Raw genomic sequence first — 14,815 nt, 5'->3', positions numbered from 1 at the left:
GGGGTGGGAGGGGGGCTGGGGGGGGGTGCGCTCATGCAGGAAAAAGGCAGATGTACCGTACGAAAGAAGAAAAAAGCAGTGCGAGGGAGAGGAAACGCTCCGGACCGACAGACAAACATACAGATGCCGTAAGCGCTTCCACTCACACAAAGCATGTCAACAGACCACGTTTCACACACACACACGCACGCACACACACAGAGCTGGAGTGTTTCCACTGGAAACAGATCTAATGTGCAATCTCCATGCGGGAAATGACACTTGCTCGACCTGTGAGACGAGCAGAGACAGACACGAGCTGACAGAGGCAAGACAAGCTTCAGTTTGACCACAAAACATCAGCCTCCATTACGGCCGGCAATGTGCCGCCGCCGCCGTCGTCTCCCCCCGCTCACTCCTGACGCACAGCCATCCTCGGCTCTCCATCCCAACCCCCAAGCATGAAATCGCAGCATCCCTTCCCCAAACGGACGACATACCTCCGTCGGTCAGCCTCTTCTTCTTCCCTTATCGTCCGCGGAGCGTCGACGGCAGACAGAAGGAGAGGAAATCCGTTTGGCCGGGGGAGAAAAAGCCGCGCAGATTGGCGGCCCGGACTGACGCGTCGCCCTCGCCGGCGTCTGTCCTCTGTCCGGCTTTGTGATGCTAAGCTAAAGTGAGCAAAGCTAAGCGCCGTCCGGGCGGTGGCTTCCAACGCGCTCCGAATCCTTCGCAAGCAGTTCGGGGCTTCTGCCTGCGGTTCTCTCCGGCCGGCCGGCCGACTGACTGACCGACTGACTGAATGACTGACTGACTGAGCTCCGCCGTCTCCCCTCTCAGAGGCACCCGCTTGCTCCCGCCCTCCTCCCCTCTTTCTGTCCCAGCCTCCCCTTTTCCTGGACGTTCACCCCCATCATTTGCGCCTTTTGCTCCCCGGCCCTCTTTCTCTTCACGCCTCCCGCTTAGGGGGCGCAAGCCTCATTGACTCAGCCGTGAAAAGCCGCAGAGGACGGTCGATAGATGTGACAAATGAATTCCATTCGTCCAACGCTGCGCTCCTGCACCTAACGACTGTCACCGTCTCGAGACGAGAAACGGAGCGTCAGAAGGAAGTGGGAGTCACCGCGCGCTGCCGTCATCTCAACGGGTTAGCAGAAGGTGATCACGGCAGCCTTTTTATTTCTTTCTTTCTTTTCGATGACTTTTCTACCTGGTCTGGACTTGACGACAATGTCAAATCGGTTTGACATGATCACAAGTCTTTCAAGTGTTTGCGGCTGACGTCACGTAAACGGCAACCAACAGATCAGCAGTTACGACGGTTGCGGTTCCATTCATAATAAAGGCTGGCCCCGGCCGGCCCCGTCCATGTGCCCGCAGCCGTGCCCAGATTCGGCGCTGTCCTCTCTTCTTGGTGTTTTGAGGTTTTGTTTTGTTTTCCCCCCCTGCACAAACTGCTGCATACACTCGGCGAGCAACAGCCAAAACCTTCTGCTTCTCCATTTTGGAATTGGAATTGGAACGACGGGATTGCGTCAGCGGGCGAAACTCTCGGCAGGCGCGCCACCGGCACGCCGATGCTCACGCGGCCGAGTTCAAGTTCAAGCGTTTACCTGAACTAGAGCCGCCGCGCATCGGGGAGTGTGTGAGCGTCGTTGCAGCTCTCAATCTGGCTCTCCTCCTTCATGTCCCGTGCCCCCCCTTCGCCCACCCTCACCCCCCACCACCACCGCCCCATCTCCATCCTTGCGGCTTCAGCCCACACAGCCGCCCCCTCCACCTCCTAGCTGTCCTCCTAGCCTATATACAGGCCGCACGATCGTATGTGCTGCCGGCGCCGCCGTTCCTAGCTCGGAAACGAACGGCGTCCGCAAACGTCCCGCTCTGAAGGAGATCACTTCTTCAACTGCGGACCCTCCTCCATTTTTCCGCTCCCGGTACAACCGGCAAGCAGAAACCGGTTTTAGAAAGCGGGCGCCCCAAGGAGAGAACGGGGGACAAGAAGCAACGGTGGCACGGGTTTGGGGGTCGGCGGCCAACGACGACAGCGGGAGGGAGCGGGAGAGGGAGCGGCTGGGCCGGCAAAGATGCCAATGCGACCGCAAGAAAATGGCTAACGGGGGAGGCCGGGCGAGCGGCGGCTCTTCCAACTTTGAGGAGCTATTCGCTTTCAGACTTGGCCAACTTCTTAACTTCCTCGAAGTTGTCACTGTTCTTTTCTTGTAATACTGTATGTTGTTTTTTTATTTCTTTCTTTTTTCACCCAAGTTAACGATTGCCCCCGGGTTGTTAAATGGAATTGTGCTCTTAGCGCAAGTGCAACAGACCGCTTGGCCATTTTTTCTTCCTTCGCCATCTTCCCACCGAGTCAGATGGGCACAATGTTGAAGAAAACATTGAGCAATTCATGCGGTGGCCTCTGAATGAACTCATCGGGAAGCCAGCGCAGGAGAAAGCTTCAGGAAAAAGTCGGGGCTTCATATCATGAGCAAAAACAAGACTTTTGGGCCCGCATGTCAAATAAACTCCAAAGTCATACATCACTTTCAAAAAAAAAAAAACAAGCAGCGATCCGACTTTCATATTTCTTTTTACTCAGGTACCATTTGGACTCACGGCTAGAAGCAGCCGTTTCAAGTCAAGTTAGTTTTATGGTCAAATTTTCTCAACCATAAAGTTGAATTCAAGCGTGCGCGGTCAGTGTGAAGTTTGTGCGTGCGTGCGGTGCTGACGGACTCACAAGGCACAGCGTGATGGTAGAGGTTGTCTCGGATGATTTGCTGCAGTTGGTGGTCAGGCGACGATTTCTGGAAGCGCTGGCTGAGATAGTGTTTCAGGTCCTTGTTCAGCTTATTTCCTGCCATTGCGGACACAAGCGGGGAAACGGATGGTCACGGCAATCAAAACAAATCCCGCAGACAATCGAGCGCTCTTGGCGTTTGGCTGCCATTCTGGCCGCTGAATAAACGATACGCACGCTTGAAGCGGGAGCGCTCGGCACGCGTCGCGCACTCGCCGTCGTCACTTCAGGGGAGGCGGCCGCTCGCAGAATCTTCCCCGTGCGCGGTGCCAGCTTGAGTCACAGGTCTTACCGCTGGCGAGACGGCAGCGGCGCGAGCCGTCTGGACCCCGGAAAGGCCCGGCGGCCAACCCGATGGTCAAACGTGCGCTTTGGCGCATTTCGGCCAATGCCCGCCCACGTTACCGACCGTGCGAAACACGTGCGAAAGGCAAACATCGGGATTGACAACGCGCACCATAGAACGGGATTCATCCGATTGCGTTCGTCGTGACGCGTCACGGAAGTACAAAGTCGGTGCCTTCAAACCAAAATCCCCTTTCAATCAAATATGTTGGCATCGCTGCCGAGGCCATCTTTGGTTTTCCCGGGCGAGCGGCTAGTCAGAGAGGGCCCTGGATTCTGTTTCCATGGAAACCGCGTACGGGCTCGCGTGTTGAATAACATGAGGGATATCGCAAGTGTGTGACGCAGCGGTTGATGAATCCGCGCAGGCAGGTGGACGTGCCACAACACGTGACGCTTTCCTGACCGGCTTCTCGTCTCATGCAGACACATTGGACATGTTACTTTTTTTTTTTTTTTTTTTTTTTTTTTTTGAACGAGCAAGTAAGCCAATTTGATGTCCGTCTTTCCTTCCTTAATGGCTCCAAGCGTGGCCATTGGGAGGCGAGGCCGAGAGGAAAGGTCGACGCTCGGGCCCCGCGGCCTCGGCGACTCCTGAGAGGAATCCCTGCTCCTGGCGCCGTCTCATCCGGACAAATGGCACGGTTGCCATCCTCACCGCGCCAAACGCTTGCGTCTGGTGCCTTCAAGGGGTCACGAGGGTCACGCAAAATTGAGTCGGAGAATCTTGATATGAACATCTTTCATCACATTTCTCGAAAGCAAGTTAGCTTTGACACCAATTGGATTTCTGCCCATCCATCCCTCCTTAATCGGCGACCGGTTGAAGCATCATGACTTATGTGGAGCGACGTCAAGACGAATCAATCTGCCAAGTGAAGACTTGGTCCCGGGCTGCAGTTAATCAGATCATCGGGGCTAATCGCCACTCGATTGATTCAGCCCCTGGCGGCTGTGTACAGTTAACATTCTGCCTTCTTGTGATCCGGGCTTAGCCATATGTTCGAGAGCAGGTGGAAGGAACCCGCGTGACCCTCAACGGGGGAAATCTTGGGCCCGAGCCACATAAACACCAATCTTTGACGTAGCGGCAATAGTTCGGCATGACCGATGACAATCCGACGCAACGCATCATGATTGACAACGGCATGACGCACAACAAACCGCAAGGGCCCAGCCTGTCGGGAATTCCGGAGATGGGCCACAGAGAGAGAGAGTGAGAGAGATGGTCGCGCCCTTCCCGATCTCTTTGCAAAAGGCTGACGTGACGACTCCACTGATGAAGCGCTTCCACAAACACACGACAGGTACGCAGGCGTGAGACGGCTATTTCCGTCCCTCCAATGTGCATCCTGGTATCGCAGGAGTGGCTGTGCCCCGTATCCATGGCAACAGCCGCCAGATGAGTAAAAACAGCGCAGCGGAGTGATCAGCGGTCACAGTCCGCCGCGGTCTGCTGCCACCCTCTGGTCTAACAAAGCATGACAAAAACAAAAGGAATGGCAGACGGGCACTTTGTCTCGGTCTCATGTGACCGGCCATCCCATTGGCTGCCAGATTTCACGCGGGCCCACGCCTCAGCACTTGATAACCCGACATGTCATGCGGGAAGAATGATCGGCACATCAAATGAGGTGGGAGCGAACGTGAATAATTGATGTGACGAGAAATTCAATGACAAAGTGAAGAGCAAAGTGCTCGGCAGGTGCGGCGAAACCAGGTCAGGGCACCCATCGCATCATTCGTGTACGTGTGGCCGGCCATTGGTCCAGGGCCCGCCTCCAAGTGGGCTTGGCTCCGGCTCACCGGCGACCCTAGCCGGCTGGATGTAAAAAAAAAATAAATAAAAGTGGTGGATGCAAGCTGTGGTAGCGGGTTATAAACTCTGCCACCTTCAGGGGGGTGTTGCTCAGCACACCGGACAGCGGGTTGGTGTGCGTGTGTGTGAGTGTGTGTCGCTCACGTCAAGTCGCGTTGATTTCTATCGCCCTTATTCACAAAAAAGGAGTCTCAAAGGACTTCACGTGCCCAGTTCAAGTATTCACAACATCTCCCGAGCTGAAGCCAAAGGAGGCCAAGGAAAAACTCCCAAAAGCCCATCCGGGGGAAAACCTAGAGAAGAGGCCGCAGACGGGAGGGCGACCGGGTCGCAACGGATGCCGAGTGGGCGATATGTGACACATTCTCGTACGCTACCGTGAGAGGAAAAACGCTGGGGGGGAAACGCCGTCGGAGAGACGGGTCCCCCTCTCGACCCGAAAGAAATCCTCACAGCAGCGCCTCCGAGTGGCAGAGCCGGCCAGCAAAGGGCACAAGCGGGGCCGCTTTTCAATGCTGACTCAAGACTCGCTCGAGCTGTTGTGTGAAAGACGCGAACGCGCACGTGCAGGGGCCCGTTCATGCGCATGCACCAGCACATTTGGCAACACGTGCATACAAAAGGGACTAGAGTCGCCACATCTGTTCGCCGATCTAATTTTAGACGGAGGCCGGCAACACAAAGACGTGCCGACTTGAAAGAGCGCCAAATAAAAAGGAGGAAAACGAGTTGAAGAGGTTTCAAAAGACGCGCCCCTCACTTGTGCCATCGCCTGCGTGTCATTTGGCAAAATGGCAGCAATTAACGCTCCTGTCTTTCATTTGAAAGAGTCCGAAAAATGAGGGGGGGGGAACAAACAAACATGAATTTCCCAGTCACAAAGTTGCACGTTCCAGTGCTGCGGGCTAATGTGCGAGCAGTCACTGCTCATTACATCCGCACGCTCCTTTTCTGGGTCAGCATCAGGCAACGCTCATCCACGGCCGCGTCCCTCCACGGCCGACTACAGGCCGGACACGCGCGCGGCAATCAGCTTGCGATCGTAGGCTTAGGGCTCGGAAGGTAGCGACGGGAGTCCCGAAATCTATCCAGAATCAAGCACTGGTCGTCATCAAATTGATCAATGAACAGATGGAGTGAAGTCATTCAACACGATTGACCCGACGACAGGGGAGGTCATCGCGGAGATGGCGACGCTCGTTACTTTTTGCGGCATTTTGGCTCCCGAAAACAGGTAAGAGGAGGAGTAACGTCAACGAAATCCGTATCAGTTCCGTTGGGAGGATTTCACTCAGGCTCCGATCCGAGGCCACGAGAAGCTAATAGGAAGGCGGGAAGCCGCGGGATTGGCTGGAAACCAGCAGCCGTCGTTCCGATTGGCTTCCCGAAGAAAAACAAAGCGGCGGCCTCCGATCGCTCTCCCGCCATCGTTGGCTGGCAGCTTTCGGGTCCACCCGTTCGAATGTGCGATCACTCGCAATGTCACGAGTAATGAGGACAAGCAGGGAGTGGCCTTCATGAAAATGGCGGCCAGCGAAAGCCGTTCCGGTGGAACCGCGCCAGCAAAGCGGAGCGGAAAGTCTCCCTGCGCCGGAGCGCGAGCACAGTTTTCAAGCGCCGATCCTTCACCGCCCATGAAAATGTTTCTTTAGCTCACGCCCCGGGGAAATGTCAAAAGACGGCCCTCGCCCCGCGCGCGCCAAAAAAAGGATTCTTTGTGCTCTCCGCAGTGTGGCAATTCCGGCAGAGATCAGATGACTTTGCTGCATTCTCAGCTAATCGGCGAGGGAACACGAGCGGGCGCTGGAAGGGTGGCCGAATGATTTGCATTGTTTTGCCCATCGCCGGCGTGCAAATTTGAGGACCTCGGTATACGGTGTGTCTCGGTACCGTATTTCATTTGCGTGCAAGGCATTGACAAAAAGGAAGGAGAACAACCGCAATACAAAGCCCAAACGTGATTCGGGTGCACTCAAAATATTTCCTTTTGCGTCTCCAGGTGTCAAGACACGCGAGGCGGCTGCGCTCGCTTCCCCATCTTGTGGCGACAGACCGGGAGGGCCTACCCGTAAGAAATTCAAAGCGCCGTCCAGCGGTCATGAGAACTCTCTCGTTGACCAGCTCCGTCTCCTCCCCCGCGGCCAGCCCCGCTTTGACCTTTGCGCAATCCGGGTTTGCCTGCTGCGGGAGGAGGGGAAAAAAAAAAAAAAAGAAAAGAGACACGTTTGCAAGAAAAAGGTCACCGTGGCCCCCGTTTGGTGCGGGAACACAAACAAAGACCGAGACCCTTCCAAGCGAAGCTTCTTCCGGAGTTTCTCAGAGAGAGCAGAAAATAGTGAGCGTCTTCCTTACGGCGTGCACCGCAACAGCAAGCGAACAAGGTGCGCCCGTCCCAAACAAGACCACGCGAGACGCATGTGACCATGACGACAAAACTTGGTGAAAAGCAGCCCAGAAATTGTTTCACCGGCAAAGAGGGCCTTTCATGATTCTTGCGGATTTTTTGCAGATGAAAATGAAGTAAACAGGACTCGCCTCTCCGCAGATTTTTGCCCCGCGGGCGTCGTCGGGCTGACCAGGTCAAATCTTTGGACTCCGCTCTGTAATCTCCACCCAATTATGAATGGGTTTTTTGGGGTGGACTTTTCATCCCGTGTCACTTGCAGTTTGCTGCAGTTGTCGGTCCCCGTTGACTCCGACTGTACTTGGGTGGAGAGAGACGGACGGACGGCTGCAAAGATTGCAATCGATGCCGAGTCCAAAACGTCCTTCCCATGACAGCCAGACGCTGAGCTAGCAGGCTGAGTGACGTCAGCATCTTCCGCCTGCCCGAGCCGAGCCCGTAGGAAGGGAGGGGGCGGATTTCAAGCCACCGAGCGCTCCGATGCATTTTCACCCATGGAGACGGCGCTTTGTCCACATCCTTCACCTGTCGATGAAATGCTGCGCAGGTGCGCGTGCAGCCGACACAAACCGGGGCTGGGGGATCTGGCCTTTAAAAGTTCAGATCGTTTGCCCCCCCCCCCCCTTGCTTACAAAAAAATGAAAGAAAGAAAGAAAGCACAACCGGGGCTGGGGGATCTGGCCTTTAAAAGTTCAGGTCGTTTGGCCCCACCCCCTTGCTTACAAAAAAAAAAATGAAAGAAAGAAAGCATGACAATGGCATTATTGCAAACCAATGTTGCTTTTGTGTCCGACTGCACGGAGAAGCAGAAACCGCAACGGAATCACAGTCCGCTCAATTGGTGCGGGTCTACGGATCGAGACCGACTGTTCAAGCAAAAGAGAGAAGTGAGAAGCCGCCGGCGGTTATGGCCGAGGTCCGGCCCGAAGCCGATGTCACCAGACAGACACGATGAAAGCGCTCACTTTCCCGCTCGGACTGTGGTGAAACGGATGAAAAGTTAGCGCTTGCTCCGACTTGCCGCATCCGGTGACGACAGACGGCAAACTTGCACTCTGCCGAGAAGGCGGGCGGCCGGGAGACGCGCTTCTCTCTCGCCACTTGTTGGTATCCAAGGTGTTGTACTTGTGCAACATTGTCTTGCATCCCAGTGACCTTCCACTGAAACCAGAAGTCGATGACGGGGCTGTCGGGCAAAGGAATGCCGGGAATGCGGTCTGTTCATCCTCACACAACTGAACAAAGTTCTCTGCCCGCCCGCAAGATCATGAGACCGAAAGCTTCTCCTCCCGCCGCCAGCGTTTACCCACCCGGGCGGGAGTGCGCACGCGTGCCGGAAGATCCCACCGAGTTATCAGACGAGCCCTCGGAGATGACCGGCGCCCGGTTTGCCGCGGAAGCCCAAAGGAGAGGCCTCGTTTGCACGCCCCGTATGAACACAGAGGAGAGAAGCCGGGTGATGCCGGAGTTCTGAAGTCGAAGACAGCACCGGGGTTGGGGGACGGGGGGGCACTTCCCGCACCAATTCAAGCATCTTTCTAAGGTTGATCGTGGCCAGCTCGGGGATGGACGCGATCGTACAAATCGTGCCGTCGAATGGCAAAAACTCCTGCGGGCGGGCGGGCGTGCGCGCGGCGCCATTTTCCCCAAACATAGTCGATTCCGCTCCTCCACTCCCCCGCCCCTCCCTCAGCCCAGCGCAGCCGCTGACAGGTGCAGCACAAGAATGCGGCGGTTTCGCTCCAACCTGTCAGACGGGCTTTGCGACACGGGCGGATAGAAAACATTTGAAGCAAACTGACGGGTCCATCCATCACTTTCAGACGCGCAGAATGAGCCGGCTCGGCATCGGCGCCGGCCAGAGCGAACGCAGCGCCGTTGCGGCTCATTCACCGGAAGGCCCCAAAAAAAGGCCGATTCAAGAATGTCGAGCGAGGGCCCAACCTCGAGGTGACAAGTAGGGGTGGTTCACCTTTGCTCTTTGCCGAGAGGAAAGCAAGAGCCAAATCAAGAGTTTCCCTCCAAACGTTGCGTAAGCAAGGCCCGAATTCTCCAGGTCTCTCTCAACCACGACGACGGCTTCTCGCGAAGGGACACCGAAGTGGCTCGGCGGCGGCGTGGCGGCTCCCCTCGCCTCACTTCGGAGAAGGCGGCGCGGGGCTCACCGGTCAGCGGCGAGAGCGGCCGTCTCGACGCGGGCCCCGTGGCCGGTGACCGACCGCCGACCGGTCCGGCGCGTCGTCCTCCTTTGCTCCCCGTCACCCCGAACAGAAAACGGATTCAGGCTAAACGCGCGACGGCAGTCGCTTAAGCCGGGTCTCATCCACAAATCCCCTTTGCCGTCGAGTTGATCGAGTTGCGACGCGATGGTGCCAGTCGCCATTTTGTTTTTGTTGTCGCCGAAACACAAAGAGTCGTGATTTGGTCGGCCGTCACGTGATCTTACTCCGCGGTGCCGCCGGATAAGTCAAAAGGTCCTCAGTGTGTGCGAACCTCCGCCCAACCATGCAGGAAATGCCAGCAGTCGAATGGCAACACAATGCTTTGAGGAAGCGAGGCAGGAATTCGTGGCAGGGGGTGGGAGGGGGTGGGGGGATGGGAGCCCCACATGAACAATGTTGAACACCTCGACACTTGTGTTTCCAGCTGTTGTGTCTGATAACACTGTTCATGTGTATGTGGGGGGGAGGGGGCACTGAAGCAGCAACACCGGATTTTTTTTTTTTGTTGTACTTTTGACCCCTTCTGAGGAGAAGCCAGCGGACAGGCCTGTCATACGCGCCGGTACGTCCCCGGAGCCGCGATGACGGAAGGTAAGTCTACCGCACGATGACTCCGCACGCAAAGCGCACGACGATCCGCTTCCAGCCAGACTCTCCAAAAGAGGGAGGCAAACTAACTGCCGGAAAGCCCAACACCATCATGTGATTCCTCGTCTCCTTTATGCCGAGCGGAGCTTGAGGACGAGGCCGCGCAATCGACGGAAGAAAAGAAATATTTGTCGGTTCTTCCCGCACCGGCAGTGCGCATTGCTAAGACATGGCGAGAGATTCAGCTCAAGCAGGGGAGATACGAGATGAGTCTCCGGCGCCGCATTCCCAGCGCGCTCTCATTTGCAGGAATCCCAGTCGACAGATCCGTGAAAACGACTCTTATCGCCAAATCGCGTCTTCTGGGGAAGTACAGAAACGACACCCAAGGTTTCAGACATGCTAAAAGCAGATCGCGGCAAACGTTCAAACAAGAATTATTATTTTTTTTTTTGCCTTCAACAAAGCCAGCCAACATTTCTTTGAGAACAATCTTCCACGTTAGCCGCCGTCTCAAACTTAGACCTGCCGGCAGGCAAAATGAGAGCGGAGCTCAACAAAGGCCACGACGCCCGGCCGACACCTTCAGCGGTAAAATCCCGAGATCGGACGGCCACCAGCTGTGTAAACAGCGCATTCTTTGACGGTGTGGAGCCCCGCACGGCGCCGGGACGACGCTTTTCGATGCCTGGCGTTGGCCCGCGCTCCTGACGGACTCGGAAGAAGGGCGCCCTCCCCTTGGCAGAACGACGTATGCCGCCGCTCGCCGTCAACCAAAAGCGCGGGGAAGTCAGCCGCGGGACCGAGGCACCGAGCGCCGACCTACACTTGAGACAATTTGATCACGAGGGAGGTAAGGCGCTTATAGCCGACACATCTTACCTTTCTCCCTCCTGTCCACGTGCTCGCATTAAAGAAAAAAAAAAGGAGATCACACACATGGAAATTCAAGCCAGAGATCTTTGCGGAAGCTAAGCTGCGCGGAAGCAAAGAGGAGTCCTTCAACTGCGCTCAGAGGATGCAGAGTGTCGTTTTGGGAAAGGAGGGCTGTTCAGCTTCCTAATGTGAAAAAAGGACGAGAGCGCTTCCATCCGCAAACTCTGTCAGCCGCAAATCCACACGCGGCTAGCATGAACGCAATCATCCGGAGGCTCGAATTAGCAGAAGTGAACTCATACTCCTCATCCGTTTGACTTTGGAGCATTTTCAACGGCTTGGCCCACACGAGAGCCCACAAACACCCGATTCAACAGATATCACATCGTACATCGCATGTGATGCGATGGCGGCGCACACCCACGAGAAAAACCTCGCTTCCAGCGAGCGTTTGATTCCATTGTCCAGGGTCCGCAAATATCCGACGCAAGCCTCCAGATGGTCAGTATCCCTTCATTTGGATTTGGCCAAGCAATGGACATATACACAGAAATATAGAGCTCGAGATATTGAGACCTCTCCAGCTCGGTCTATATGCAGCGTCGACAAGTAAAACCGGTCAAACCCACAAGTAACGTCGATCAATGCCTAACGTCCATTTTGCAATCACTTTGGACATCGTGTGTTTTTCACACTCTTGACCGATTTGAATACCGTGGCTCTTTTGGCCGTCGCAACATGACGTGAGCATCGTTGCCGGCGGGATCCGCGCGTCCCCTAAGCAGTTTGCCATCACTCGCTAGGAAGCTGTCACATTGGCTCGCCATCAAAGCCGGTGGGCCCTGCCGGGTCAAGACGACCATGAATGAGACACAACGGCCACGCTAGCCTGCTGCTCTCATTTGGAAAGAAAGTCAGACATCAGAAATCTTGTCACAACCAAGAGAATCCACGAGACAGGCCCAACATTTTCTTTGAGCGTGCACCTGAACGCCATTGAAAGAGCAATGTCACTTGGCCTTGTAATACTGTATATATCAATGACACAGACGATGACTGTGTTGTGAATTTGTGTCTTGTGTCTTCTACTGGCAACTGAAACCCATTTCGGAACGGCGTCGTGTTGAGGTGGGTGGCAACGGTGCCGCCACAATCATTCTCCTGCTCTGCTTTAGGGTAACGCTCCGACGCCAACGCGCCGCTCGGCCCAACTCCATAATAAAAGCCAAACGGGGCACTGACAAAACCAAAGGCTTCAATGAGTACACGAGGTTGGGAAACGTTTGACTCAAACGTGAAGGAGGGAGTCAATCGGTGATCCCATTTCACCGGAACCCTTGACCCCGATTTACAAAATGTCCTGGTGTGTTGCTCTCAGCTTGTAGTGGCCATTGCAAGCGGTCGCAGCCTTTTTTACAGATTCTCATGTTCAGGAACCCTGGTCAGGTTGGCATGACAATGTTTCAAATTCATACTTTTGACTTGATGATGGACATTCGCGTCTTGCTCTACGTGGGTGCGCTCTCAAGCTTCGCGGCGCTCAATTAAGGTGAAAATCTCAACTATTGTGTTGATAGTCGCAGAGGCGGATTGGGGCATATGTGGGGGGGGGCGTGAATGTGCTGGCGATTGGTCGCGGTTGTCGCGCTTTCACGCGTGTCGACGCCGCTTCGGTTCTTACCTGGCCTGACGACTTTTAGCCGGACGGGACCTTTACAGCTCTCGATGAGGGCCCGCACGTCGTACAGGGGTAATCCCGAGACGGGGGTGTTCTCCACCTCCAGAAGAAGCTCTCCGTCATTTAACTGTCCGCTGTTGTAAAGCACTTGGTTCTGCTCGAGTTGCCCGACGAACGCGAACTCTCCGTTCTCGGCCCCGCCGCGCAGGGGCACGTTCAAGGCCCCTCGGGCATCTTTGGCCACGGCGCACTCGTTGAGCCGCGAGGTCCAGTGGTTCTTCCTCAACGCGGCGTTGGACATGCTGGCGAGCCTGTTCGGACGACGCCGCGGCACGCGGTCACAAAACGGCGCTTTTATTTCCGAGTGAAGCGCAGCAAACTTTCTCTTGCTCCCACCGAAAGAAACATGAGCGCCCCTGACAGCGGCGGTGTCGCGCGCAGGAATCAAGCCATTCCCGTCCACCTGGAAGTCACTTTTCACGCCGTGGGTTTCCTCCTCCGATCTTTCTTCAACATGTTTACTCGAGGTGAAGTCGCCCTGGAACGGAGTCCGACCGACGTTCCATCTACCGCGGTCCCCACTGAGCAAGTACTACACGAACGCCCCCTAAACTAAACTCGCTGCAAACCGGTTTCGGTTCACTTGGCTGAGGAGCTATGATCCGCCGTTCGCCTTGGCCAGTCGCCGATTCCTCGGTCCCCGGCTCAGGGCTGCTCTTACCAGGGACGACGCCGGTTCTCCGGCTTGCGACTCGGGACTCGGGACGCGGAACTTGAAACTCGTCGCAAGCGGCGCGCCGGGAATGTGCTGTGCTCCTGCTACGTTCACGTGCTGTGGGAAAGAGTTTATTCAAGGCGGGTGCGCCTTGGGATTTCGCGTTGTGATTAGTCACGTGTGCGACAAACCACGCGTTTGTGTGGGAACTCTTCTGCGGATCACATTACTGTTTTGCGTTCATCTTAATTGTGAGAAGTAAGCAAACGTTGGCCGCTCACCGTGGAGAAATTGTTCACTTCAAATCCGCCCGAGTCAGCCCGACATTATAATTGCGGTTTGTGAAGGGGGAATTCGGGGTGCTATTCAATTAAATTCCCCAGACTAACGTGACATTGAGATAAAGGCCAATGAAATGATCTCATTTCAATTTATCATTCGTTTTCTTTCAATCGTCCTTTGATTTGACGCACACTGTTAGGAGCGCGTGAAGGCAACGTCCGTACACATGCGCATGCGTGACAGCGTGCAAACGAGCGAGTGAAAATTACTATCAACAAATCCACCATTGTGATGAAGGCGATAGTGAGCATTATGTAGGAAGTGAAATTTCACCTTTGTGCATCATAGGGACAAAGCGGGAAATCGTTCCTTATTGATATTTGCGTAACCGCTGACAGCCCAGTGGCCCCTGGTTACGTTCACCGTGATCCGGCAAGTAGGATTGCTGCATTTCAGGTTGGACAAGTTGGCGTGCATTTTTATTTGTGCGTCAGAGACGCGAGTCTGCCTTAACTCTGCCCGTTGGGCCCTTTGAATCACACTGTACATTAGTGAACGGGAAAACATGCACTGCCTCCTCTTTGTCCTGGTTGATACCATTCCTGATCGACGTGAGGATCGGCCCGTTAAACATAAGACGGGGCAAACAAGCAACTCTTCTGACATCAAGGAAGCTAATGTAGATTAAACAGGGTGGACACGGAGAACCCGTGATTGGCCGCCTCACCGTTCTGACGTTTGCTTTTGAGCGTTTCTGACCCGGGTCTGAAAGGCATGACACGGTGAGCCCGATGTGCAGACTACGATTATGGACCTAGTTTGAACACAAGATGGGCACAGTTCGGCGTTTTAACGCCGTTAACCTCAGACTGCAGAGTCTTTGTGACACGGCCAAAGCCGAGGACAGGGATAGGAATTTCTTTGATGGACAGTCCCCCCCACCTAAGAGAATTCCTGGGGATTGGCTGTCACTTGACAAGACAGGACCGCAACAAATGACAATCAAAAAGTATTCCAGGTCCCGGTAACATGGGTCATTGTGTAAAAATAGCATCTTTATTGAATTTCAATTGAGCGGCAGTCACGACCTGACGTGAACTTTTTTTC

The 14,815-nt window shown here is 55.0% G+C and overlaps 1 protein-coding gene across 11 annotated transcripts in view; it reads right to left on the bottom strand.

The window, feature by feature from the left end:
• The window catches only part of LOC109522250 (membrane-associated guanylate kinase, WW and PDZ domain-containing protein 1-like), a 48,830-nt gene extending 35,263 nt beyond the window's left edge, over positions 1–13,567 (bottom strand). For 7 of the 11 annotated variants that reach the window (XR_002169541.1, XM_019880617.1, XM_019880621.1 and 4 more), the window contains exons 1-2: positions 12,715–13,565; positions 2,720–2,836 (exon numbers count right to left, since the gene is read on the bottom strand). Coding sequence is in view for 10 of the 11 variants with exons in the window: in XM_019880617.1 (XP_019736176.1) it covers positions 2,720–2,836; positions 12,715–13,012 (415 nt within the window). In the remaining variant the exon portion in view is untranslated. Of the gene's footprint in view, positions 1–2,719; positions 2,837–12,714 lie in introns of all 11 variants that reach the window. The other 4 variants (XM_019880626.1, XM_019880627.1, XM_019880620.1 and 1 more) reach the window with 3 other exon arrangements.
• Positions 13,568–14,815: the final 1,248 nt, after the last annotated feature.

Source organism: Hippocampus comes, unplaced genomic scaffold, assembly GCF_001891065.2.
Source record: "Hippocampus comes isolate QL1 unplaced genomic scaffold, H_comes_QL1_v1.1 scaffold68, whole genome shotgun sequence".
NCBI lineage: Eukaryota > Metazoa > Chordata > Actinopteri > Syngnathiformes > Syngnathidae > Hippocampus > Hippocampus comes.
The sequence above is the reverse complement of the archived record's forward strand: the minus strand, read 5'-3'. Positions and strand labels throughout refer to the sequence as shown.